Source organism: Ipomoea triloba, chromosome 6, assembly GCF_003576645.1.
Source record: "Ipomoea triloba cultivar NCNSP0323 chromosome 6, ASM357664v1".
NCBI lineage: Eukaryota > Viridiplantae > Streptophyta > Magnoliopsida > Solanales > Convolvulaceae > Ipomoea > Ipomoea triloba.
Window position 1 is genome coordinate 24,429,018 of NC_044921.1, and position 23,653 is coordinate 24,452,670.

At 37.2% G+C, this 23,653-nt stretch overlaps 6 protein-coding genes across 7 annotated transcripts; 2 read left to right on the forward strand and 4 right to left on the reverse strand.

Moving 5' to 3' along the window:
• Window positions 1-18: 18 nt before the first annotated feature.
• On the reverse strand, window positions 19-2,420 carry LOC116022718. Of its 2 annotated transcripts, XM_031263565.1 has the most exons (5): window positions 1,860-2,283; window positions 1,570-1,684; window positions 810-1,421; window positions 552-732; window positions 19-359 (listed from the first exon to the last, which is right to left on the reverse strand). In XM_031263565.1, the coding sequence occupies exons 1-5, from the start codon at window positions 1,934-1,936 to the stop codon at window positions 337-339; spliced, it is 1,008 nt and encodes a 335-aa protein (XP_031119425.1). In that variant the 5' UTR covers window positions 1,937-2,283; the 3' UTR covers window positions 19-336. The 2 variants fall into 2 exon arrangements, with proteins under 2 accessions (XP_031119425.1, XP_031119426.1); XM_031263566.1 differs by lacking the exon at window positions 19-359 and having other exon boundaries at window positions 571-727; window positions 1,860-2,420.
• A 532-nt stretch (window positions 2,421-2,952) lies between these two features.
• On the reverse strand, window positions 2,953-5,891 carry LOC116023071 (acyl-CoA-binding domain-containing protein 3-like). Its single transcript, XM_031264035.1, has 5 exons — window positions 4,736-5,891; window positions 3,949-4,054; window positions 3,736-3,841; window positions 3,583-3,640; window positions 2,953-3,317 (listed from the first exon to the last, which is right to left on the reverse strand). Exons 1-5 carry the CDS (start codon window positions 5,503-5,505, stop codon window positions 3,296-3,298), a joined length of 1,062 nt encoding a protein of 353 aa, XP_031119895.1. The 5' UTR covers window positions 5,506-5,891; the 3' UTR covers window positions 2,953-3,295.
• Window positions 5,892-8,772: 2,881 nt separating this feature from the next.
• On the forward strand, window positions 8,773-9,628 carry LOC116023140 (uncharacterized protein At2g23090-like). Its single transcript, XM_031264113.1, has 3 exons — window positions 8,773-8,931; window positions 9,049-9,089; window positions 9,369-9,628. Exons 1-3 carry the CDS (start codon window positions 8,856-8,858, stop codon window positions 9,486-9,488), a joined length of 237 nt encoding a protein of 78 aa, XP_031119973.1. The 5' UTR covers window positions 8,773-8,855; the 3' UTR covers window positions 9,489-9,628.
• Window positions 9,629-9,674: 46 nt separating this feature from the next.
• LOC116023139 (transcription initiation factor TFIID subunit 4b-like) lies at window positions 9,675-14,985 on the reverse strand. The gene is made up of 15 exons (XM_031264112.1): window positions 14,863-14,985; window positions 14,634-14,733; window positions 13,353-13,927; window positions 13,160-13,255; window positions 13,012-13,072; window positions 12,212-12,903; window positions 11,597-11,727; window positions 11,391-11,478; window positions 11,145-11,280; window positions 10,960-11,015; window positions 10,830-10,886; window positions 10,547-10,687; window positions 10,378-10,443; window positions 10,055-10,310; window positions 9,675-9,961 (listed from the first exon to the last, which is right to left on the reverse strand). Exons 1-15 carry the CDS (start codon window positions 14,899-14,901, stop codon window positions 9,795-9,797), a joined length of 2,661 nt encoding a protein of 886 aa, XP_031119972.1. The 5' UTR covers window positions 14,902-14,985; the 3' UTR covers window positions 9,675-9,794.
• Window positions 14,986-15,556: 571 nt separating this feature from the next.
• Window positions 15,557-18,456, forward strand: LOC116022928. The gene is made up of 3 exons (XM_031263841.1): window positions 15,557-16,000; window positions 17,729-17,790; window positions 18,003-18,456. The coding sequence occupies exons 1-3, from the start codon at window positions 15,901-15,903 to the stop codon at window positions 18,213-18,215; spliced, it is 375 nt and encodes a 124-aa protein (XP_031119701.1). The 5' UTR covers window positions 15,557-15,900; the 3' UTR covers window positions 18,216-18,456.
• A 1,025-nt stretch (window positions 18,457-19,481) lies between these two features.
• Window positions 19,482-20,537, reverse strand: LOC116021686 (zinc finger protein ZAT10-like). Its single transcript, XM_031262150.1, has one exon. It carries the CDS (start codon window positions 20,404-20,406, stop codon window positions 19,666-19,668), a length of 741 nt encoding a protein of 246 aa, XP_031118010.1. The 5' UTR covers window positions 20,407-20,537; the 3' UTR covers window positions 19,482-19,665.
• Window positions 20,538-23,653: the final 3,116 nt, after the last annotated feature.

Genomic DNA, 23,653 nt, shown 5'->3' on the forward strand with positions numbered 1-23,653 from the left:
GAAGAAGAAGCTGGCAAGTGCAAGAGGAATATGTGATCTATGTACAAGATTTCGCTGGTGACAGCCTGTTTCTTTCATTCTGTGGGATGCAAGGACTGATAATGGCCACATGCCATCCATAAGATTCTTCATATTATAATACAACAATTATGGAGAAAGAAACCCCGAAAAAATATAAATCAAGAGTAGCTAAGGTGTTTCTACAGTGCAATTATGGAGCAATCCCAGGCACTGGCAACAAAATTACACCTACCCCTACTATTGCACATTCTCAGCACACTTGCTTCTTTAACCTTTCCGATGCCCGTCAGATTCCACGAATGGACTCATCTCTCCTCACATACGCAATGCCAAAAAACCTGCAAAGAAAACGAAATGATATAAGTAATCATTACCGAACAGATAGAAGAAACCTACACGTGTTAACCATGTGAATGATGGAAGATCGTAAAAAGATTGCAATGATAAGAGGAAAAAAATCATCTTGAGTACTTTTGTTGTGAGAAGAATTGAGTTTGAACCAATATAGAAGCTCAAACCAACAGACTCACCGATCAAGCAGAGGAGAATGATGAGGAAAACCACCCGAACAGGTCGACTATATAGCATATAATACTGAGACCTCTGAAACTGTCGCTGAACGGTTCCATGCCAACCATACAGTTGTTTGTCATAGCATTTATCACATCCATTTAGGCAGCTCTTACTCCTCTCATAGCATGTGTTGCTGCCCTATAATGCAATTACAATGAATGAGAAAATCGACAAATATATTTGAAACCATACACGAAATGTAAACAAATACTCACCCTAGACGACGGCTGAGTTTGTGGTAATGAACCTTCAGCTGCTTCGTGGTGGCAATCCGAGTTCTTGAACTTCCGGTAACCATTCTTGGCAAACTTCAATTTCGCTGCAGATTCCATGGTATTCATGAACCCTGAAAAACTAGGTATCTTTCGCGGGGGCGGTTGAGGTTGCATGGTGGAGACGTCGTCAGAAACTGCAATCTTCCAGGCACCAATATCAGCACTGGCACTAGCAGTTCTACGATGCCCCAATTTATCTTCATTAGCCTCCGCTAAACCCTTGTCTGTTTGACTTGAAGAATTCCTCAAACAACCAGGCATCGACTGTTTACCATCCTCTCCCAACTTCCCCGTTTGCTGCTGCTCATCATTCTCTAAAGCCAATCCTGCAGGTCCCGTCAAGAACAATGCAAGCTCATCTCGCTCCCCTTTATCCAATCGCACCCACGGCGATGTTGGCTTGCCTTGAGAAACATCCGATTCAGCCAAAGAACCCGCGACTTTCTTAATCTCACAGTCAATTGCAACAACAAATTCCATGTGTCTATGTTCCGCATCATCACCTGAACGATTAGTGTAGCTCGATTTAACTGCCCTATCAAACTCCTCCAACTGCATTACATTAAAAGCCCCAATTCCACAATCATCAGCCCAAACTACTTTTTTGCTCACCAAGAGCTCAACATTATAATTATTTAACAAATTTAGCCTTCAAACTAATCCAACTGTAATATAGATATATAATCGTTTAAAGCTTCACCTGCCATTTAGTAGTGCCCAGAGCAGTCTTTAGATCTCGGCGTAGCTCTTCGGCGTCCCAAGCGTTAGATTTATCCTTCGCCACATGAATCCATGTTCTATAAATTGTTTCCATCCTTCATTTAGGGAAACAAAAACCATTACATTTCACCAATTTAAACAAAACCCCCAAAGTTCAACAAAAGCATAAATCTTTACATTTCTACGCGCAATGAGAAAAAACAAACCCAAAAAAAAGGAGAAAAAAATAGTAATAAACAACAAAAATATCAATTTACGGGAAAGGGTTACCTGTCTGCAGATTCCTGAACCTCTTCGGCTGCAGCAAAGAAAGGATCTTTCTCCCACCGATCAAACTGCGTCGCCATGTATCGTCTAATCTTTGTACACTTTATTCCAAATTAAATTTGCAGATTGCAAAACTTTGATTAATTTATTGGAATAAATACCCAGATTACAGAAATGAACAAAGAAGAAAAAAAATCAAAATTTACAGAAAGAATCTAACGATCTTTGGGAAAACGGGATATTCTTCCGAAACGAAAATTACTAAATACAGGCGCCAAGGAAATCGGGAAAAGCAGATTTAGGCGTTCGCTTTGGAATGAGAAGGCGGATCAGACTCAAAAAAAGGGAATATTTCCGAGTTTTGAAGTATTTATGATAAGAAAAATGCACAGAGATTTGCGTAAAACAGGGATGAATATTTATGTTTTGGTGGCGCGTGGGGAGTTTATCTAAAGGAAACGTCGTCGTTTGCTAAGTTGCCCGTGTAAAATTAGGTGTGCGGTCAAAACGAGTGTGGTCCGTGGTCATATTTAGCCAGTGAAGTTGACCATTCAGTCATTGACCTTGGAGTTTTGTCTCATCATTATTGTTTAATCATTAATAAATTAATAAAATTAGATAAATGTGGAATGTATTTAGTAAAAAAAATAAATTGTATAATTGTTTTTAGCAATATTGATTGCGAAAATTAAATCGATATTATTGAATTAATACAAAGATAAAGCCGGTTACATGACATAGCTATGATTATAACATACTTAATTTGACTCTTTCGCTGTCTTACAGAATATTCTTTTTTTTTGAGATTAATACACAAATTATTGGATCAATTGAGTTGTCTTATAATCTCATATATCTTAAATTAAAATTAGACTTTTCGCAAAAACGTATAAATGCAAATGACGTTTAGGGCTGAAAATTTTATAGGGTTGAAAAATTTTATTCCAAAAAATGTAGTAACATTTTTGTAAATAGTCAATTATCCGTGACTGCAACATTTCCAATTGCACAATCAATTTGCACATTCTCTCAAAAAATGTAATAATTCTCATGAGAACCAGATTCATAAATCAATGATATCTCTCTTGTAGTCTTGTTTACCTGAACTAACCCCTTAATTTTTTATTTTATCTTTGCTTGACAATATATCAAATATATTTTCTTAGTGTAAAGCCATCCTATTAGAGCACTTAGCTGTTATCTACGCACAGGCTCAGCCCTAATATGATGCAAATAATTAATTACATGTGCAGGGTATTGCATACCAATAGTTCATAAACATTATGGAGAAATAAATTATTAAAAAAAAAAACTAACTAACTAAAAGCAAGAATAATATTATTAATTATTAACCCCCTGCAATTCTTGAAGCACATCTTCAGACTTCAGATTGGATCATGGGAAATGGCCAAGTTGTTGGACAAACAAGCAGTTCATCATCAATTCCTATCAGATTTCAACCTGCAGAAAACAGTGTTGTACTCTGAGAAAGAATCATAAATGAAACAATGTTTTGTTGCACCAAACCACAGACATGAACTGGAAATGAAGTCAATTACTGAAGTGTGATTATGCCACCTTAAAACCAGACATTTGCAGTTTATAAAAGGATGAGATGCAGAAATTTAAGGGTCAAGATCAACATTCCTCATTGTTTTTATGCAATTCATCTCAATCGCATTTACGCACTAGGATTTATATGTTCAGAAAAAAGCTGAGCAATCACCTTTTGTGCTGTGCTAGTAAATTCTGTTCTTCTGACAGAAAGTTTCTGTTCAAGTTACCTGCAGATGATTAAGGCGGTGTTAACAAGATGCAAAATTGCAAAGATTACGCAGTAAAATTTAAGAGGAGAAGTATCAACAGAGGAAAAGAGTACTTTTCATTGGTACAAATGTACAATCAGATTGAATGTCGGGAGAGCTAGCATTAAAATCTGGATCACGAGTCTTTCCAGTTGCTGAAGAACTATCTACACAACTTTCCTGGAGAAAGAGAAGAACTCATTCTAGGCCCCGGAACTTAACTGAAGGATCATAGAGCAGTCATTTTACCAAATGGGAGTAAAAATCGAAAGAACAGTGACACTTACAGTGGAGGAGCATCTAATCCAGCTGGGAACGGTATCTGATAGAAGTTTAATGTACTGCTCCATTGCCGCCTCCGAACTCATGCTTCCCATTCTTTGCCAAGCGTTCCTTGCACAATGGAATTAGTATCCTCCATCATTTACACATAGCAGCTTTCGCTCCTGTTATATACGAATATACCTAGCAATCAAACTACACCCTGAAAGTAGGTCTAAGGTCGCCCCAGCAATGCAAATTGCATCGACTTGTCCAATTCTCTCAAATTTTTCTTACTATATCTAACATATTCAACAGCCATATGGCCCATATTTTAGCGTACCACCAGCCTAAAAACCATGTTTTAGTTTAAAACCTGCCTAACAATTCTCAATGTCAACATTCGGTTCGAGGCCATAGAATTCATTTTTTGATTGTAATAGCAAATATAACTCTGTTGTGACAGATTTTGGGTGACTCAACTTCAACAAAAGATTCACTAAAAATCATTCCATTATCATTTATCAAGATTCACAGTAAGTAAATTATGCTAGAATCTGCTTCCATCTACTTATTCTTCAAGTGGGATTAGCACAAGAAATCATCAGCTGCTTATAATGTTCTTCCCTACTGAAATTGAATCATTTCGCATGGCATCATAAATCTTAAAGCAGTTCTAGGTAATTGGTTATTTTCTACTCTAGTTACCTAAATACTAGAACTAGATTGCTTTTGGTTCATTCGCATAAGATTTGTAAGCATTAAATATTCACACGATTTCAAACTTATGAGCATCCAGATGAAGGTAAATACCATTTGGCACGGGCAGAGACCTTGAATGCCATTGGCTGAGGCTTATAGCAAGGCCCTTCCATTGCGGTTTTCTGAAGAGCATACAACTGCATCTGCAACTTGCTTCCCAGATTGGACAATGCATCATTGTTCCCACACTCGACGAAGTTAATAGCCTTGGCAAATCGAATCTCCAAGTCACTCCTCTCAATTCCTTCCCAATCATCATCATCACTAAGACCCTCATCCTTCTCATCCTCTTGTCTAAATCCTCCTTCAATATGACCACTTGCAGTATCATCTCTGGGCAAATTTGTTCCCACAACATTCTTTTTCCCAACCTCTTCACTCTTGAATTCCTCTCCAACAACCTTAACATCCCCAAAAACATGTTTTTCCTCAACACCACACAAAGCATCAACCTTTGAGGCTCCAACCAATTCCTCCCTGACAACCTTAACATCCCCAAGAACATGTTTTTCCTCAACACCACACAAAGCATCAATCTTTGAGGCTCCAACCTCAAACACTCCAAGATTCCTGGACTCTCCACCTGTCCAACTGCCATCTCTCTCATCACCACACTGTTCAACCATTTCAACCTTTCCAACAATCACTTCTCCTTCATCTTCATCAACCACCTTCACAATACCAGAACTCTCAGCGTCAATCTCTCGAACACCTTTAGTCCCATCACTATCCACGGCGCTCAAAACCAGCTTCACAATGATGCAAGAAACCACGAGAGCCCACAAGGCTGTCTCAAAGTATCCCTGCAAAAACTCCATCATTCTCTTGATTCCCAAAGGGTTCACACCGCAGATGATGAGAAGATAAACACAGCGACAAAAGATTACGCAAAGAAGCAAAGAAATTTATTAATGGAGCGCAGAATGAATTAACGATGTACACGGGATTCTCTTTAGCGGCAAAAACGTCGGACCCATAAAATCTATACACTCCGCATTACATGATACGGAGTAACCAATTATTGTTGAAGATTAATCTCTGTTGACTACGACTCTGAAAAATGATTTACTTTCAGTAGGATACGAGATTAAACGAATGGTTGGATACGTAATCATCTCTTAATTACGTATTGTTTAATACTAAACCAGGCCCATTCAAGATTTCAAGGTATATTTGCTTGGCAGAGGAAAGCATATTCGCTTTAGCTTTTTCTTTCATATCGGAACCTCTGTGTCGGTCCATGATATGCAAATTTCACGTCCAACAATTTAAAGTGGAGCCCCGAAAGCGATGATCGAATAAGTGCGACATAATTTTCGTAATTGAATTCATTACATAAAGTTTTTAAAGCGGGATTCATACTTTCAGACAATGATCAAAAAAAAATTTTATGTCGTAATATTGAGTGTTTTGATTTTAAATATTCAACAACCTAACAATTTTGAACAGTTGGTAAACGGGCTGCTAAATTGCTGATGTTTTGCAACCTACCATCAAAACTCCATAATTGAGCTTCTAGTTAATATTGCATACTTCTATAGTTCTATAAATAAATCACAAAATTACAAGATCTTTGACATTATTAATAATGTTAAGTTATGAAAAAAGTAATTGTTAATTAACATGGTCTGTAACGTAATTGTACAATTGATTAAGTTAATTGATTAATAGGGCAAGTTTGAACATTTAAGTAATGGTTAGTTGATTGAGTGTGGGCATAAGTTAGACAAAGATTAAGAAAAGAATTTGGTACTAGACTAGAAATTATAATTTATAAGTTTTGATTTATATAATAAAGTATTTATGAGTGTAGATGAGATGTCTTAATTTAATTTAAATTTTGAGAGTGTAAAATTTGTAAGTGGTTTGTGACTTTGTCTAAGAAAGTACGGACTAATTATGTGTAATTAAATTACTATAATTACAAATAAATTAAAGTTGGTCGCATTATAAATTAAATATAGGGATAAATTATGAAAATTCTTCATATTATCTTGTGTGGTTAATGGAAGTTGCGTTTTACCGAAGAAACAAAAGAGCATTGCTGTATAACTCATTTTGCACGTAAATCATGTGCATTGAATTCGTCATACACGTATACATCCAACCGCTTGCGCTGCGCCGCTGCATAACAAAATTTATCGTTTCGTTTCTTGGATAAGGAGAAAATAACAAAAAAAAGTAAAATTAAGCGCATTGTGTTCAGATGACATGTAATGACCTTTTTATATGAGATGTCATAAGATCGAGCCTCTTATGCTTTTCACCCACCCCAGTGGAACACAACAAAGACGCGCATTGCCAGTGTGCATGGAATATTTTTTTTAAAAAAGATAATATGAGCATCAGGAATAGGTTCTTCACTTAATAGGTTACTGAATCACTATAATCTATCGATTTTTTTATAATCTTATTTCGTTTTGATATGAAAGTTCTTTAGACGGGAAATTTCGTCTTTTATAAACAAATAAAAAGCATATTTTAAAACATATATAATAAGCGATGGAATATAATCTTGAGTTGCCATGGTCATTATCCAACAATGTTGGCATTAATTAAATTGGGAAATATTCATGTGTCTACGTAGACGAGCTTATCCAATTGAAATAATGGATGAGTTGGAAAACTGGATGTGAGGGGGAAAATAAAGGCAAAGTTTTGATTATCATAATTGCAGCCACCTTCCAATCATGTGGCCGGTCACTTTTTCCGGCTGCATGCTTTTTCCCCACAAGTGAAAGCTACATATATATACGGAATAATATTTTGTACTCCGTATTAGCATGTATAAGAAGATTGAAAAACTTAACCAACATGGTTAGCGTCGTAGTTTAGCATTTCGTCTATGAGGTTGGGATTTTGATTCTCATCCATATGAATGAAGCAAATCATTTGACCAGTCTCCTACCACTTAATGTGCTGACTATTAGGACGGAGAATTAATCTACTATAAATCATGATTCACCTTGTAAGGTCACTACCCCTACTACCTGTAGCAATCATTATACTAAGGATCATGATTTACCTTGTAATGATTGTATATTATTCGATAATATATCAAATTATGTATATTCAGTACACAAATAATGTACATTTAATATATTAAAATATACATTCATGATTTACATTATAATTGTTTGGGCTGCCCTTCCTTGTTCCAACTAGGCCCGGTTACCAAATCAGAAATGTGGGCTAAATTATGTAAAAGCCCAACTTATTATGGGCAAAACGAAAGGGGAATATTGGGCTGAGTTAACCCAAGTTTTAGAGTGACGTGAGCGGTGAATTATTCAGTGGCTGAGGTCTCAGCTGAGTTGGGGTGGTCCACCAGGACTGAAATGAGTAAATGACAAACCTAGAAGCTTCTTATGTCTCAAAATGTCAATGCCTGTGCTGATTTGCTTTCTTCCACTAAAGCTTAGTGATCTCCAGCTGTACTTTATTTGTATATTTAAAAATTGGAATTGGTATTTATTCTGTATATTTCAGAGTATATGCTTTCGTTATATAATTTGTATTAATTCATTAAAAAATTTGCATTAAAATTAATAATAAATCTATAAGTCACGAAGTAATGTGTAAAATAAAATTGAGTACATTATAATTCACTGAAAAGATAAGAATAATTTGTTAATTGATCTATCATCTTCTTTAATCGTTACCTAACTTCTTACGAATCTTAGTATAGCACTATAAAAAAATGTTGTAAAACCATAACTATTGTTTGATGGTCTATGCACTGTAACAATTCGCAAATTACATAAAAGATATAAATTACACTAAAAAATCATTATTATGGAATCGATCAAGATAGTAATTGGTAAAAAACATTTTAATAATCTTGTAGTTTAATAAGATGATAAGACCAAATTTTTTTGTAACATGAAGTTAGGTTAAGAAGTGATTTTAAACAATTTTAAATAGAATATCTAACCTACCAAAATCAACACTAGTGACGTGGTATCTCCCGTGGCCCGTAGAATGAGACTCATTCAGTGTTAATGTGTTATCCATAGTCAAAAAAATTTCCTAGTCCAAACCATCCCGGGGCTCTTAGAAACAGCCTCGCACTATATATATACAAACACAACTATGACACTTCTGAGAGGCAAACCTAAAGCCTTTATCAATTCTTGATTTCTTGTAGAGAGAGAGAGAAGTGCAGGAAGCCATGGGTGGAGGGAACGGGCAGAAGTCCAAGATGGCTCGTGAAAGGAACATGGAAAAGCTGAAAGCTGCTGGTAAGGGTAAGTATTCACATCTATGTATATATATAATCCTATATGTTATGTATCAGCTTTGAGATAGAATGAAATGGATGAGATTTGAGCTGATGAATTGTTTTGTGATGGTGTCTTGGGCAGGAAGTCAGCTTGAAACTAACAAGAAGGCTATGAACATCCAGGTTTTATGAAATTTACAATTTTTATTTTTGCCTTCTCAAAATCCCCCTACACCCCACCTCCCTGTTGGTGATCTGATGGGGATTCACCATTTCAGCTGAGTTCTAGAAAGTTCTCTACTGGAAAGGGAATTGTTTCTGTTTCTGTTTCTTTCAAGAAAATATAGGTTCATAAGAAATTCCAGTTTCTGAAGTTGCCATTCAGTTGATTGATCAAATCAATCCTGGAAGTGAATAAGAGATCAGAGGCTAATGATTTTGCTGGTTGTGATGCATATGCAGTGCAAGGTATGTATGCAGACATTCATGTGCACTACTTCAGAGGTGAAGTGCAGAGAGCATGCTGAGGCAAAGCATCCCAAAGCTGATGTCTACACATGTTTCCCTCATCTCAAGAAATGAATGAACAATATTGTCTTTCTCCTGTCTGATGTTTCTGGTTTTTCTGCTTAGATCATTGCTCCAAACTGTCAGATTGTAACCTGAAATCTCTTGTGCAATATCTTCATAATATATGTTATTTTACCACCATTTGATCTCCCTATCTATATGTTGATGTCTTTACTATATCCACTAGCAAGAAAATAATTTAGGGAAAAAACTTGAAATTTGAGAATCAATTCGATTCCATAAATTATTAATAACAGGAAAGATGCATATATGTTTATGTTGTTACCTTAACCTCTACAAACTCTGAGGGTACCAAAACTACTCGGTGGAAGCATCAAATCGAATTCTCTCATACAAACGATATACTAATGTAGATCTGGACATCTGTGGCTCCATTTCGAGGGCAGCAATTACATCTTTGATGGTTATGGTTCTAGCAATTTGGGATGTGACAACCTTGTTTTTTCCAAATGTTCTCACAGTGCCTGTAGAACAAAAATGGTTCAAAGATCTCGAACGTTTGGGTGTGAATTTGTAACTAAACTATAGACCAATCATGATGCCAAAACCAAACATACCAGTCGGTGAAGAAGCATCTTTTTCAGATTCTTGAGGATCACTTGTGTTTCTATTCAAGATTGACACAGGCCTCCATGAAGCATCTTTTCTGGCCTGTGAATCAGATGCTCCCTCAAGTCCACTGCCTTCGCGTTTCTGCCTGGCCTGTTCGGCCATCAGTTGCCACTTTGACAACATGTCATCTCCTCCAATGGCAGCTCGAGCAGCAACATTTGCAGCCGTTGCTCGTGTCTTCTCATCCTCCCCCTTGTTTACCTGGAAATGCCCATTAGTCAGCCTTGCATACTAAATAGTGGGTTTGAAAAAAGATGATGGTTGGTACCTTCCCTGATTTCACATGACCTTCATCCTTCTCCTTGTCACCATCCGCGGCAGTATCATCCTCTGACTGCAGTGTGGATAATAAATTGATCGATTGAATAAATGCACACTATAAACAGCAATGATCCGAACTACAGTATCAAATGAAAAAAAACGGCAGGGATGCTCACTTCATTCGCCTTCTGGAATTTTGCTATTTCAGCTTGCTTCTTCTCCCATTCTTCCTTAGCTCTTTCATTTATTACCATGATTTGTTTCCTAACATCTGAGGTTGGAATTGTTCTGTGTCTCAACTTCTCAATGTCAACTCGCTACAGTATATATCACGGTCCAGTTAGCATACGAGTACTATGTCAATAATTATTCTTTGAGGAAAGAAAACAACATGAAATAGCATACAAGTACTATGTTAATAATTATTCTATGAGGAAAGAAAACAGCATGAAAATTTACCTGTTTTGAGAATCTAATGAGAGTAGTCATGAGTACACGCATCCTTTCCTCAACACACTGAAAAATCAACCTCTTAGTAGGGCGAGAAAATCTGCAACTAAATTATGATTAAAACAAAATATGACCTCACCAATGATAAGCATCGCTCCACATCACTGCTTCTATTCTTAATACCACATTTTCTCACTACCACAAACCAAAAGAAATAAATAGATAAAAGAGGGTCAGAATTTGATCAATCTGGTTCATAAGTTGCTAAATCTTTCAAGATAAAGTTTTGTATCAAAAGCGTTCAGTTATATATAGAGATTTAACTTATTTCAGTCAATTTCTTCTGCAGTGGAAATTTCTGTAAAATTAGTCTTTCCTCTTCTTCTTGCACAACTCGTTTAGATGCTTCAGAAACTCGACCATCTTCATTGGCTCCAGAAAATAGCTGTTCCTCTTCTTCCTGTTTTATGCACTTGTTAATTGTTATAATACTGAATTCATAACTTAGAGAACTTAACTCATAAAAACTATAGATTTGTTGTTCCAGGTAGTTGGAACGGGAGGAATTACCCTGAGATTAACTCCACTCACAGCTGCAACGTCATTCAGTTGTTCAATGCTTTGACCTAAAAGGTCCCCAGATACCTTTGGCTTCTTGCTGTATGTTGTTAAAGGATAAACAATATTCCAATGCAAAGATTATGCTTTGGAGGTAAAATGATGAAATATTCAAAGTCTACTTGAAAAGCTACCACAAGAGCAGGAAAGTATGTTACCTTGGAGGAGGAGGCATAGAACCGAGTGTTTCCAGTGGCTTCTTCTGGCCAATTAATGGATTTTTCAGTGGAGTCTTCCCATTATTTCCAGGTTCATTGGGAGAGGTGACAGGAGGTTTACAGGAATTTAACTGATGAAATGAAAAAGGAGGAACAGAGAAGAAATAGCTATAAAGATGGAGATAAAAGGTTAAAACAAATTCCTAATATAGAAAGTCAGGTAAAAGAGACAAATATTCTCGGTCAGACTGCAGAATGCAAAGAAAGCAAAAGTGTGCCAACAGGTCCATAGGAAACTCAGTTTGAAATCATATATTATCAACCTTTGCACATTAATAAAACTATCGAAGACAATTCACCAGTTCTTGGTTTTAATTTGTTGATAATTGCTGCAACTTCAGGCACAGATTTTCTTTTGCATTGCTGATGTAAGATGAACTATAACCATATGCACTAGTCTCAACAATCTAAACCATTAAAAATAATGATGCTAATCGATCACCAGAACAAGCCTAAATTTACATAAACATAGTGTTCACACATATAGATTAAAGAATGAGAGCTAATACAGAGTTGAATTTGAACATGATTCAGGGGTGGATAAAGCAATATTACCAAGCTACTAGTGTCTACTTGAGCTGACATAGGAGTTGAACGAAAATTTGAAGGTCCATCACTTGCACTTGAAGAGAAACCCATTCTAGAGGATTGCAACTCTTTTGAAGTTCCCACAGTAGAACCTCCTTGCACAGAGATAGAGGGAGAAGATATCTGAGACTTATGCTGCGGCTCAGGAAAATGATCTACGGGAATATTTCTCTGTTCTTTGTTGGTTGATGATTGCCACTGAACTGAATTCTGTTGTGCCATTGAGTTACTTGTTGTGTGAGTAACTGCTCTCTTTGGTTCACCAAGAGAACCCTTCCTTTCTGTGTTAGGTGAATTTATCATATTCATCGAATAAGTTCCAGGTCTTAACTGAGTAGCACCTATATTCTGATGAGCAATTGGCCTAATAAGCAGATCCTGATGTTGAGGTTTGGCATATGCCGGTGTAGATGAACTGTTTGTCGCAGAGCATGTATTATTATTGTTCCCCTTTAAATATGTGGAAAAAGATGCCCGCGGGAAATGCAAATGCTGTTGCTGTTGCTTACTAAGTCCCTGAATTGGAAACGGTAGATGCTCCTCTTGTTTTATTGCACTCAACCCAGAAGAAGACACTTGGTTTTCTGGGGTCCCTTGAAAATCTGCCTGGCATTCCCTGCTTTCCATTTTCAAGTTGTTCACATCTGTTGGTATTTGCACTGCAAATGCAAAGCGGCATTTTACACCAACACATGAGTTAGAAGTTAGAACCTTTCGATAAGTAATACAGTTATACAGGTAACCACGATTAAAGAGCAGGGTAGCACCATTTGATAGTGTTTGCTGTTGTTGTTGTGCTGAAGCCTGCTTCTCTGTGTTCCTAGCAGTCTGATTTCAATTTGGATTTAGCTATTCTTGCAGGGATTTTAAGCTAATTTCATAAAATATAAAAAACATTGCTCCTTAATTACTCACCTGATATTGAAACTTTAATATGGCCATCTTGAGCTTATGGTCACCTATAATACTTCTCATATGCCTAACGAAAACATCCTTAGAAATTTCATTTTTCTGTAAATGTGAATAAAATGTTAGGATAATGAAAAAGAATAATTCTAGAAACAAGAGCATATAATGATTCCATAAATAATCAGTTCCGGTGGCCCACCTTAAGCTTAAGGTACAATGTCTCGAGCTGCATTCCTCTGTCCTTATCGACTTGGGTTTGTAAGTGAGGGACCAAAATGGCAAATGGCAATTGAATTCCTTTTTTTGGTACATTGGCCATAGGTTGACTACTTTTAGATTGTAACACTTCTTTTTGGCTAGTTACACCTTTTGTCGTGATCTGCTGACCACTCGTCCCATTCAAATTTGCCCATTGACCACTCATCGCAATGGAGATGGACTGTTGAGTACTGAAACTCTGTATGTTCAGATGCTGAGATTCTGGATTTTGAGTTCCATTTTGCTCCTGGATATGAACAGGATCATTTCCAGAATTCTGCACCTCCATTGCTCGAAATGTTTCTTCAGTCCATGGCGGTTGATTTGCATCCAGGCAGGAATCCTTTTGATATTGATTTCCAGCATCTAGGCAATGCTGCTTTAGCATCAGTTCAGATGAATTCTGCTCTTTTTGTAGCATGTCCCTGGAATCTTGAAGACTCTGAGACATGGTATTTTGGCCATGACTGGTGGTAGTTTGCCACTGAATAAACTGACTTGAGGTGCAAGCGTTTCCTTGAGAAAGTATTGCATATTTTGTAATTGAGATACGGAAATGCTTTCTAAACAGTAAACAACAACTCAACAACACAACAGCAAAACGAGAGACAAAAATGAGCAGTGGAAATCATTCATATGCAGATTCATGCGTTCAAACAGAATATATAAACTGTGAAAATTCCCAACAAAAGCAACATCCATTTGAGTTTCTAATCACAAGCAGTAACAGATAGCAAAGAAGTACCTAAATTTCATTTTTGCAGATTTATAAGTATCTGAGCTCTTTAATCACTTATTAGGAATTTGAGATAACATATTTGTTTTTCCCTTGTGCTGCATTTGGCTAAGAGATCCTGGAGATGTCTAAATCAAGTAATGCTAGAAGAACAAGATAATGAACCCTATTGCCTATTGGATGCAGCTGAAAGTGACATTAATAAACCACTAGTAGACTGTGCAAATAACCACTTATTGATGGCAGCTTTCAAGCCCAATGCATATGATCACCTGTATACTCTACTCAATTTGTATGTAAAGGTACGAATCAAAGATTATTGCTACACTATTTAATCCTTAAGATCCAAACTTCTCAGTTTTCCTTCACAAACAATTTGTCTGCCACAAAAGTACAGTAATTCACGATTTAAAAAAAAAAAAAAAAAACAGGCACAGGGTTGCATAAATTGAATAGGAAAGCGAGATAGATGAGGTGCAATATTACCGGCATCGGAAGCTGAAGGCACAGACGACGAAGATCCGATATCTCTATCGAGGGCGGCTGTAAACGCCTCCAAATCCGCACATGAATGCAGTGTTTCGTCCTGTGGAAACTTCAATGTTAAATTTTTATCCACTCTTCGAATTGCATACTTAATTTTAAGAAATTCAAGGAATCTATATATATTCTAGCACATATTTCATGGTGGATTCCGATTGGGATGAGAGAACACCTCGTCTTCCTCGAGAAGTTTCATGATCGAAGCGTCCATATGGAAACTGTGAATCTCTGTATTCTGTTTTTCTCCACTGTTCTGGACTTCTGCGCACAGAAAGACTCTTCCTCCAGTGATCGACTCTATATTACGGAGTACTATATATACATTTACCCACCCCACGACCCCACTCTCGTCCCAAACCCCACCCCCCGCCCCCACTCCGCCGCTTTTTTTTTTTTAATAAAAAATTTAATACTCTATAATATTAAAACAAAATTAAAAATTATCGCCAAACACCACCTTATGCTCAAATGACGTGTAATGACTTTCCCATGTAATGAGATCAAGCCTCAATCAACCCGATAATCAGTCAGTAACTTTTCAATTATTATTTTGTATACAGAAATGCATTTATCTGATATACACACTCAATATTAATTGCGAGTTTTCTATCTTCACCCCAAAAAAAATTTAAAAGGGTTTTATTAGTGAAATTAATGAATGAAAACAAATTGAGATGTGAGTAGGCAAATAGGCATGTAAAATACCATATAGACTTTCCTCTCCTTCTACCTTTGCATGAAATGCAGTACGAATATGGTGACACTTGTCTACCTTTCTTGTTCTCAAAATCTCAACCTTATGGAGTTATGATAGTTCTTAACCTTATGGAGTTGATCTAACCTGATAACCTCAACGTCTCATCTCTTTTCTTTGAAGAAGATGAGAGCGACACGGCATAGCAGCGCATTTACTCTGTGTCATATGTTCAATGAAACTCAGTTCAGTGAACTTTTTAATGAAATATAATTTCATTCTCTCTCTCTCTTTCTCTCTCTCTCTCTAGTGTATCGCTTTCTGCAACAAATTCAATTACTGTACCAATTTCCTCCTCCCAACACCACCACTCTGTGCCCACATGATTTTCTCTATATCCCACCCCTTCAAATTTGCTCAGCTGCGCCCTACTTTCTTAGCATTTCCATATTCCCTCTTTTCTTCTTCTTCATTTCTTTCCGCCCTTTTTCCAAATATATATACATAGGATACAATATGAAGGATTTTGGGTCCTTCTCAGTTTTGGCCATGGTGATAGGGATAGGTTTTGTATGCTTGCTCTATTCCACCCAAGATGGTGCCTTTTCAAGCTCAGGTATTTGGTATTTCCTGTAACTGCCTCCTCAATCTGTATATTTGCTTTTAGTTTTAGTTTGATTTGTTGCCCTTTTTGGTTAAATTGTTTGAATCCTTGATGAATTTCTCACAATTTTGGTTGGTATGGTTCTTTTCATTAGGGTAATGATACTCTCTCATTTGCAATTTCCTGAGATTTGCATGATTGCATGTGTGTGTGTTCTTGAAAGATTAAGGCTTTTTAATCTGGGTAGATGAACTCAAGTGAGCAATAATGGCTGTCTTTTGTAGAATGATTTATGCTTAATTTTTGTGCTGTGAGGGGAGAAGAAGAAGAAGAAGAAATTATCTCATGAACACTGACTAGTTATGATTCCATTGCAGAAACTTATGGCTGTCCTTGCATTAAGGTTAAACAGAAGTTTAAAATTTAGTATACTCAAAAGATTTTAGCAGTTAATGTTTGGAACATAGGGTTATCAAGCATCTTACTCTGTGCAGAAGAAAGCATTATTTGAATCGAGACTCGAAACTATTTGGTGTTGTTAGGAGTAAATTTAGCTGGCCCAACATACATAGCTTTACCTCCTATGTCTTCGTTTGTAGTGTAAGAATATTGCGGGTAATGAGTGAGATCAAGGAAAATATGGGTGTTATACTTCTAGGATCAAGATGTAGGAGTAAGTGGCAAGAATCTTATCGTCTTTCTCTTTGTGTGCAATGGGAATTCTTACAAGAGAGAGATTATGGTTTCTCTCGTGACTAAAAGTCCCCACCTGGAAGCCAATATTTGCTATATATGTGTTTAGGTGGGGCTCTAAGTATGACCAGAAGGAATGGTGAAGAAAACTAAGCTTGTTTGTTGCCTTCTTGGCTGTTACTTTAAGGAAACTGTCACCAACTTTGTTGTACTATTAGATCATTGCCATTCTCGGAGGGACCCACTTGCTCGAGCTAGCAACGCGTGGGCTACTCTTGCCCATGCCTTGCTCGATTACTGAGTGCCTAGACTACTGCCCCAACCGTTGGACCTTCCAGTGTACTCTGGCCTGCCACGGTGGACCGTCTGCCCACTTGGGCCTTCCTTTCCATTCCTTAGATGAGGCCCAAAAGTCCTCACTGTTACACCCCCAATAGGTTAAAACTCGAACAAATTGAATATTAAACATGTACATAATTTGTTTCATTGCAAAGCCTAACCTCTATCTCCTAGAGTAGCATGTTTTTTGTTCTAGGAGGTGGATCCTTGACAAATATGCCCATATAGGATGCCTAATGTTCTTATGATCAAATTTCCAACTTTCATCAATAAACAGTAGCAGATCACCGTATTGGCACATAGATTTATCTAATATTTCTTTCCCCGACTTCTTCTGAAACCAATAAAAATAATTCTCTAGATGTTACGAATCATGGTCCCAAGTGCATAATGTTTTTCTCATATAGAATATAGAACAAGGGCTTTCCACTTGCAAAGAGGCTTTGTCGCCCTTACTGAGTTTTTTTGTTTTTTCTTTGCTGGATATATTTCCAATTTTCAGAAGATTAAGCTGATAATTGTTTAGCTAGCCAAAATGGCAATGTGTGTACTAATGCACTATTTTCTCTCTGACAAATCATATTAGTCCACGAATTCACAATGAAATATCATCTAAGACTTCATAAGTTCATATGAGATTTATAGTTGGCTTTGTATTCATATTGTCAAACATTTAATGCACTAACCTTTCCTATTGGCAAATCTTAGGTACGACTTTGACATGGCAAGGGAATGACGTGACTGCCACAATTAAGAACAGGAAGCTGAAGGTACATGAATAGACTAGAACGATAAATATTTTCTCTCTTCCTTTTCATCTCAAAAGTTCATTCTCCATATCCGAGCTCAACAGTTAGGCTAGCTTAGAAGTAGTCGTTTGATCAGTAAAGAAAGTTGCTATCTTGCTATGCTGTCCTTCCTAATATTCTGTTTTCTTTTAAACCAAGACTCTGCAATTACCTAATCGAGTTCTTATCCCCAGGAATATGGCGGACATGTTCCAGGCCTCGGTGAGAGTGGTATGGACAAGGTAAACTTGGAAGATTACCAACCTATCGATCCAGTACCAAGTTCAAAAACTTCCATAAAACCCGGACCTATCCAACATGGTACTCCCCTCATGCCTTACATTCCCCAGCCCCAGCCCGCGCCCGCGCCTCCTCCAAGTCCCTCAAAGCCCGAGGGATTCCCTTAGACCCTCTGCATATCTATGCTAAAGCTTGCAAGTCTGAAGAATTTAGTAACTATGGTACTTAGTAAGTTAGTTTGCAGGATAATGTTTGATCAACTCATGCTATGATGGTAGACAAAGGAATAGATTCCACAAGACCATATCTCTGTATCTCACTGGATGAGACTAATCTAGTTGAATTTTAGTCGGTCCAATCTAGGAACAATTCTCTGGAGAGTATTTAATACTCCGTATTTTTGCAAAATGAGACTAATCTAACTGAGGTTTGGTATCTCAGTATTCCACAGGACAAGACTAATCTAGTAGAGTCTCAGTCGATTTAACTCAAGAACAACTCTTTGAAGGGTGTTTAAGATTTTGCGAAATGAGACTAATCTAACTGAGTCTTGGTTAGCCTTAACGGGAAACAACTCTCCGAGGGTGTTATAGGTTTGTGGTAGATCTAGACTTATTCTACTAGACTACTAGTTCCAAGTTAGTTGGCACTTGGCAGGCACCCATTCTAGATCCTGTGTGTCTAGGTGCCATGTTCGTGTTGATTGGAGTTATAAGGTGGGCAAGAAAGAATGTTTCAACGGTAGGGCCTGCAAAACGTGTTTGATAGACGACGGTCATAACTTGGGTGCTCAGCATCACACCATTAAAGCTATCTTTATTCTTTAAAGTAGCTGCCCCTTCTAAAGCAATTTCACCTTAATTTCCTCATGAACAAGTAGACAACAACCTAAAACGTGTTCTTCAGGTCGGCATTGCCATGTTCACATTCCTGTCCGGAAATTCCTACCTCTTTTACGCGGTTTCGCCGGCGACGTGAAGAAGAATGTTGACATTATTAGCACTTTTTTTAGTCACCTAAGAACAGTCACAACAGTTATTAAGACTAGGCATAAGAAAATAAATCAGTCTATAAATTATTCATAATTGACTAATTTAAACTAGTTATTCATAATTGACTAATTTAAACTAAGAAAGTGACTGTAATAAATAATTGACTAATTTAAACTACTTATTCATACTTGACTAATTTAAACTAAGAAAGTGATTTTTATGATATTCCATCTTACAATTATTTTTAGTAATAACAACTTGTAACATTATATGGGGTTGTTACTGAATTCTAACTAACTTAGCTAAAATTGTCCTGGCATTAACCCATATTTTTACTAAAATGTATGCAACTGACTTTAAAGAATTCTGCCAAATAAAGCTCAATAAAACATTCATCTGGTAAGAACTAAAATTGGCCAAACTATATAAAAGATATTGAAATATTTGTAGAAAAAAGAATGAATTGAATTGAATTAAGTAAAACTAATATCACTGTATTTACAGTACAATGAATTTTTGCCATCTGAAAGATAAATATAAACTAAAGACAAATCTTTCTTGAACTACTTTGAATCAAAATTGAGCTGAGAGAGCAAATAGACATCAAAATCTAAGCGGTTCGATCTTAGAAGAGTTGGAGTTTTGTGGTTGGGATGGAAAGTCGTGCTTTCTTGGCCGGGTGAGGGCTCTCAACTTCGTCTTCGGCGAAGCGGCCGCCGAAGACTGGGGAGAATTCCGGCAAGGCAGGGAGGTTCAAGTCAAAGTCACGGTGGGAGCTGTTGGTGGACCCCACGCAGTCCGACGAGGCCACCCCTACGCTGTTGCTTCTTGCGGCGGCGATCCTGACGTTGCCGCCTTCATAGTGGCGCCGCTTGTGGCCCCCCAACGCCTGTCCGGTCGGGAAACATTTGTGGCAGATGGAACACTCGTGGACCCGCCCGCCGGCGGAGCTGTTCCCGGTGGTGGTCGAGGTAGTTGACCTGTCATCTCCGCCGCCTGCGCCGGCGCCGGCGCCGCCAGGCGCGGCGAGTTTCCGGTGACTAGCCTTGTGTCCTCCCAAAGCCTGGAAAGACCCAAACGCCTTATCGCACACAGAACACTTATACAAAAGCTTCTGCTCGGAAACCTGCCCCGCCGGCGCCGGCGCCGCCGTGGGCAAACCCTCCTCCACCCTCGCGCCGCCGCCGGCGCCGCCGCGAGCGAGCATAATAAGACACAGAGCCAAATACTCCTCCTCAGTAGGCTGATACTCCGCTACTCCCCGCGGCCTCTTCGTCCTCTTCCCCTTCACCCACGACTGATCAAGATACTGAAGCGCCGGCGCCGAAGCAGCGGTGGGAGAGTTCAAAGCTTCAAGAGTGGCCATTTCAGAAATACCCAGAAAAGAAAGATTGAAACTTTCCACTTCTTTAAACCGTGTGTTGTGAGTTGGTAGCTAGCAGTGGTAAGAGCTGTAATGGTGGTTTGATTTGAGTTGAGTGTGAAGAAACTCAAGAAAGGGTTGTTATATATATATAGGATAATAGGAAGTAAAAGGAAGTTGCGTGACAGGTATGAGGAAAGTAGGACGGTTACTGAGTGAATAAAATAGTCAGATTCTTGAAGATGAGAGATTGGTGCAGAGACAAGTGGAAGGTGGTGGCTATGAAAAGTCGGCTTAATGAGCGTGGGACCCATCTCACAAGAAGCCACTCAGCAGCTCAGCTCAACACTCATTGGACTAAGCTTGGTCAAAGGTCAACCAGAACAAGCATCTATCTCAGTAAGAATGTACCTCCAGTCAAATTAGTCAGATGATTGACTTAATAATCATAAGATTCAAATTTTTACTTTTAACTGAATCTGGTCTCTATCTCAATGTGAGAATTCGCAGATTAATATGAATATTACAATACAGAATTTACTTAGTATACAGATTTGAAGTAAGCAGGAATCAGGATAGGTATATATTCTTATTCTAGTCGATCCATCCACGAACGCCAATATAAGGTTCGTGTATGCAGACAAAAAACGTGATCTTTTGGAGTTTTAAATGGAGTTTAATTGCAATAAGTTACTGGTAATTAAAATTTTATATATATTTACAGAGCCGCCGTTTGTGGTTGTGATACGTGGGGGGTAAGGTAGTGAGGAAGATGACCAAATTAAGTTGCCAATTGAGACTTTGGTGGGGCTGATGAGAACCAGATGATTCGGCCGTCGGACATTAAATTTGCGGTGCATACAGATTACGATTCCTGTGTATGTGTGCATGCATCTGCTAACAATTGGTACATTAATTATATGACTGTTTCTCCATTTGGGGGTTCCCATAGTTGGTCTTCAACTAATTCTAAGAATTTGATAGATAGAATTCTAGCTGAATTGGTCAGGTAGTTAAGAGAATTACTGACTCTGCTCTGTTACTGAAGCACGGAGTTGAGGTGTCCTGACCAGTGACTCAAACTAATTCACTTTACAGTGTAGTATCTGTTTATAGTTACTTTCTCAACCAAATGAAGCACAAAAGGTCAATACGTCTCTACTGAGACTTGAACTCGCCCCCTCTCATGTGAAAGTGCAATTAGATGTCATTAGATCACAAAATCTTTGGCAGTACTGACAATATTTGTTACTTGAGATAATATATTTGTGTGAATATAATGGTCAATGAATGGAACAGTACAACAAAGTACAGCCAGGTGTACATTATAGAGCGTTCAACAACGTTTACCCACCCGGGGGAGGTTGAGTCAACGTTAATTTTGCGAATTAGGTGTTGTTTTTGTAATTCACCACGTGCACCTTGTTTGGTTTCTAGAATTTAGGCATATGCTATTCTAGACTCCCATGGGAATAGGAATAGCCACGTCCTCGAAACTTCCACAAAATACCCTTCCACACGCCACTGTTCCTTCCACGCGGCTACAGCCTACACACTACACAACCACCAAATGCATCCAAAAATCCATTTTTTCCACTTATATTACTAAGTGAAATTTTGACACTGTCAATTTGTTCTTATTTATTTATTTATCATATATATAACTTTATCTAGTAATATATATATATATATATATATATATATATATATATATATCATTTTAATTGTACTGCTAATAGGTGGTATTAAATTTTAATATCACAATACTTAACCAAACTAATAATTACTAAAATAAATATGGAATTGTTGTGCAGCCATAGGCACAGAATTGATAAAAGCCTATATATATATTTTATTATTGGGAGCTTAAGTCATTGCTTAGCTAACACGTGGTCCATGAATTTAATTTGTTGTCTTCTTGCAAGTTACAAACACTGAACATAATTTCAAAGAATATATAATAGTCAACATATTTCTTAACAGGGGAAAAAAAGTTCTTGCATGTACTATGCAATATTAATAGGTTAGGTACGTTATAAAGTTTCGAGATTAACTCTATGTAAAAATTACATATTAACACTCTCAGTTTAAATACAAATTTACTAACTAGCTAAGGTTACAAGATGAGTAGTAGGTGTGGGTTTTTTGTCAATAAAAAAATCAATATCGGTGAATATTTTATTAAAAAAATTAAAATTATAATTTAGAGTTGACCTTTCAAAGAGAATTTAATGTGTTCATGGCCCATTGCTATTATTCATCATTCATAGCCCAATAGACTGAGTAAAAAAATAATTGCTTGATGGACCAACCCGTGTAATATTTTGTTCAAGGCTGAGTATTAAGATTTTCGATTCAATTTGGTTTGTTATTTAAATTACTTGAGTTCAAGCTCAAATAGATAATAATCAAATTGAATTTGAACATTCATTGAATCGAGCGTAAATGATTTGCTATTTGCTTGATTCCCCCACACCCTATTATTACAATTATTATTACATAGACCGTAACCTACACAGTTGTGTGATCAGACCCACGATTTAAAAACACATAAAATGCATTATTTTAACACATAACTTCTCATTTATTAACAAAATTTAATCTCATCTTCTACCTATTCTTAATTGTAGAAGTATAGATTTTGTATTAACTCTATTATTACACGGATGGTTTCATATCCAACTTATTAAAAAAAAACATGCATAATTATTTTTATTAGATATATATCATACGAAATAATGCATATTTTGTCACTATTATACGGAGTATATATTACTAGTGAATATCAAGTGGGAATTTGTAGTGTTTTTCCCAAAAAGATTCTCAGCCTCTTTTCATGCCATTTGGAAGGCATATAGAAGATGTGTTTCCCATTTGATTTTATTCAGCAGCAAACCGTACGCCCACTCTAACTAATGTATGTGTGAGGCAATGACGTACCACGATTGATTCCTTTCACTAATTTATGTATGTATATATTTTAAGGTAAGTCAGCAACATATTCGAAAAAGTTATCACCAAATCTAATCCAATCTACCCTTTTTATCTAGCCCAATGGCTCTCCTCCTCTTTTATTTCTCAAAGTCAACAAAAGAGTAAATGGTTCATCCCCCCTTCTCCACCTCCATCATTTTGAGACATGACATTTTGTACGATAGCTTGTCATGGGAGTTGATTATTGACATTTTCGATTTGAACTGAAATAAATAATTTAAGTTGAATTGTCTCATTGTGATTGTTTTACTTGTTT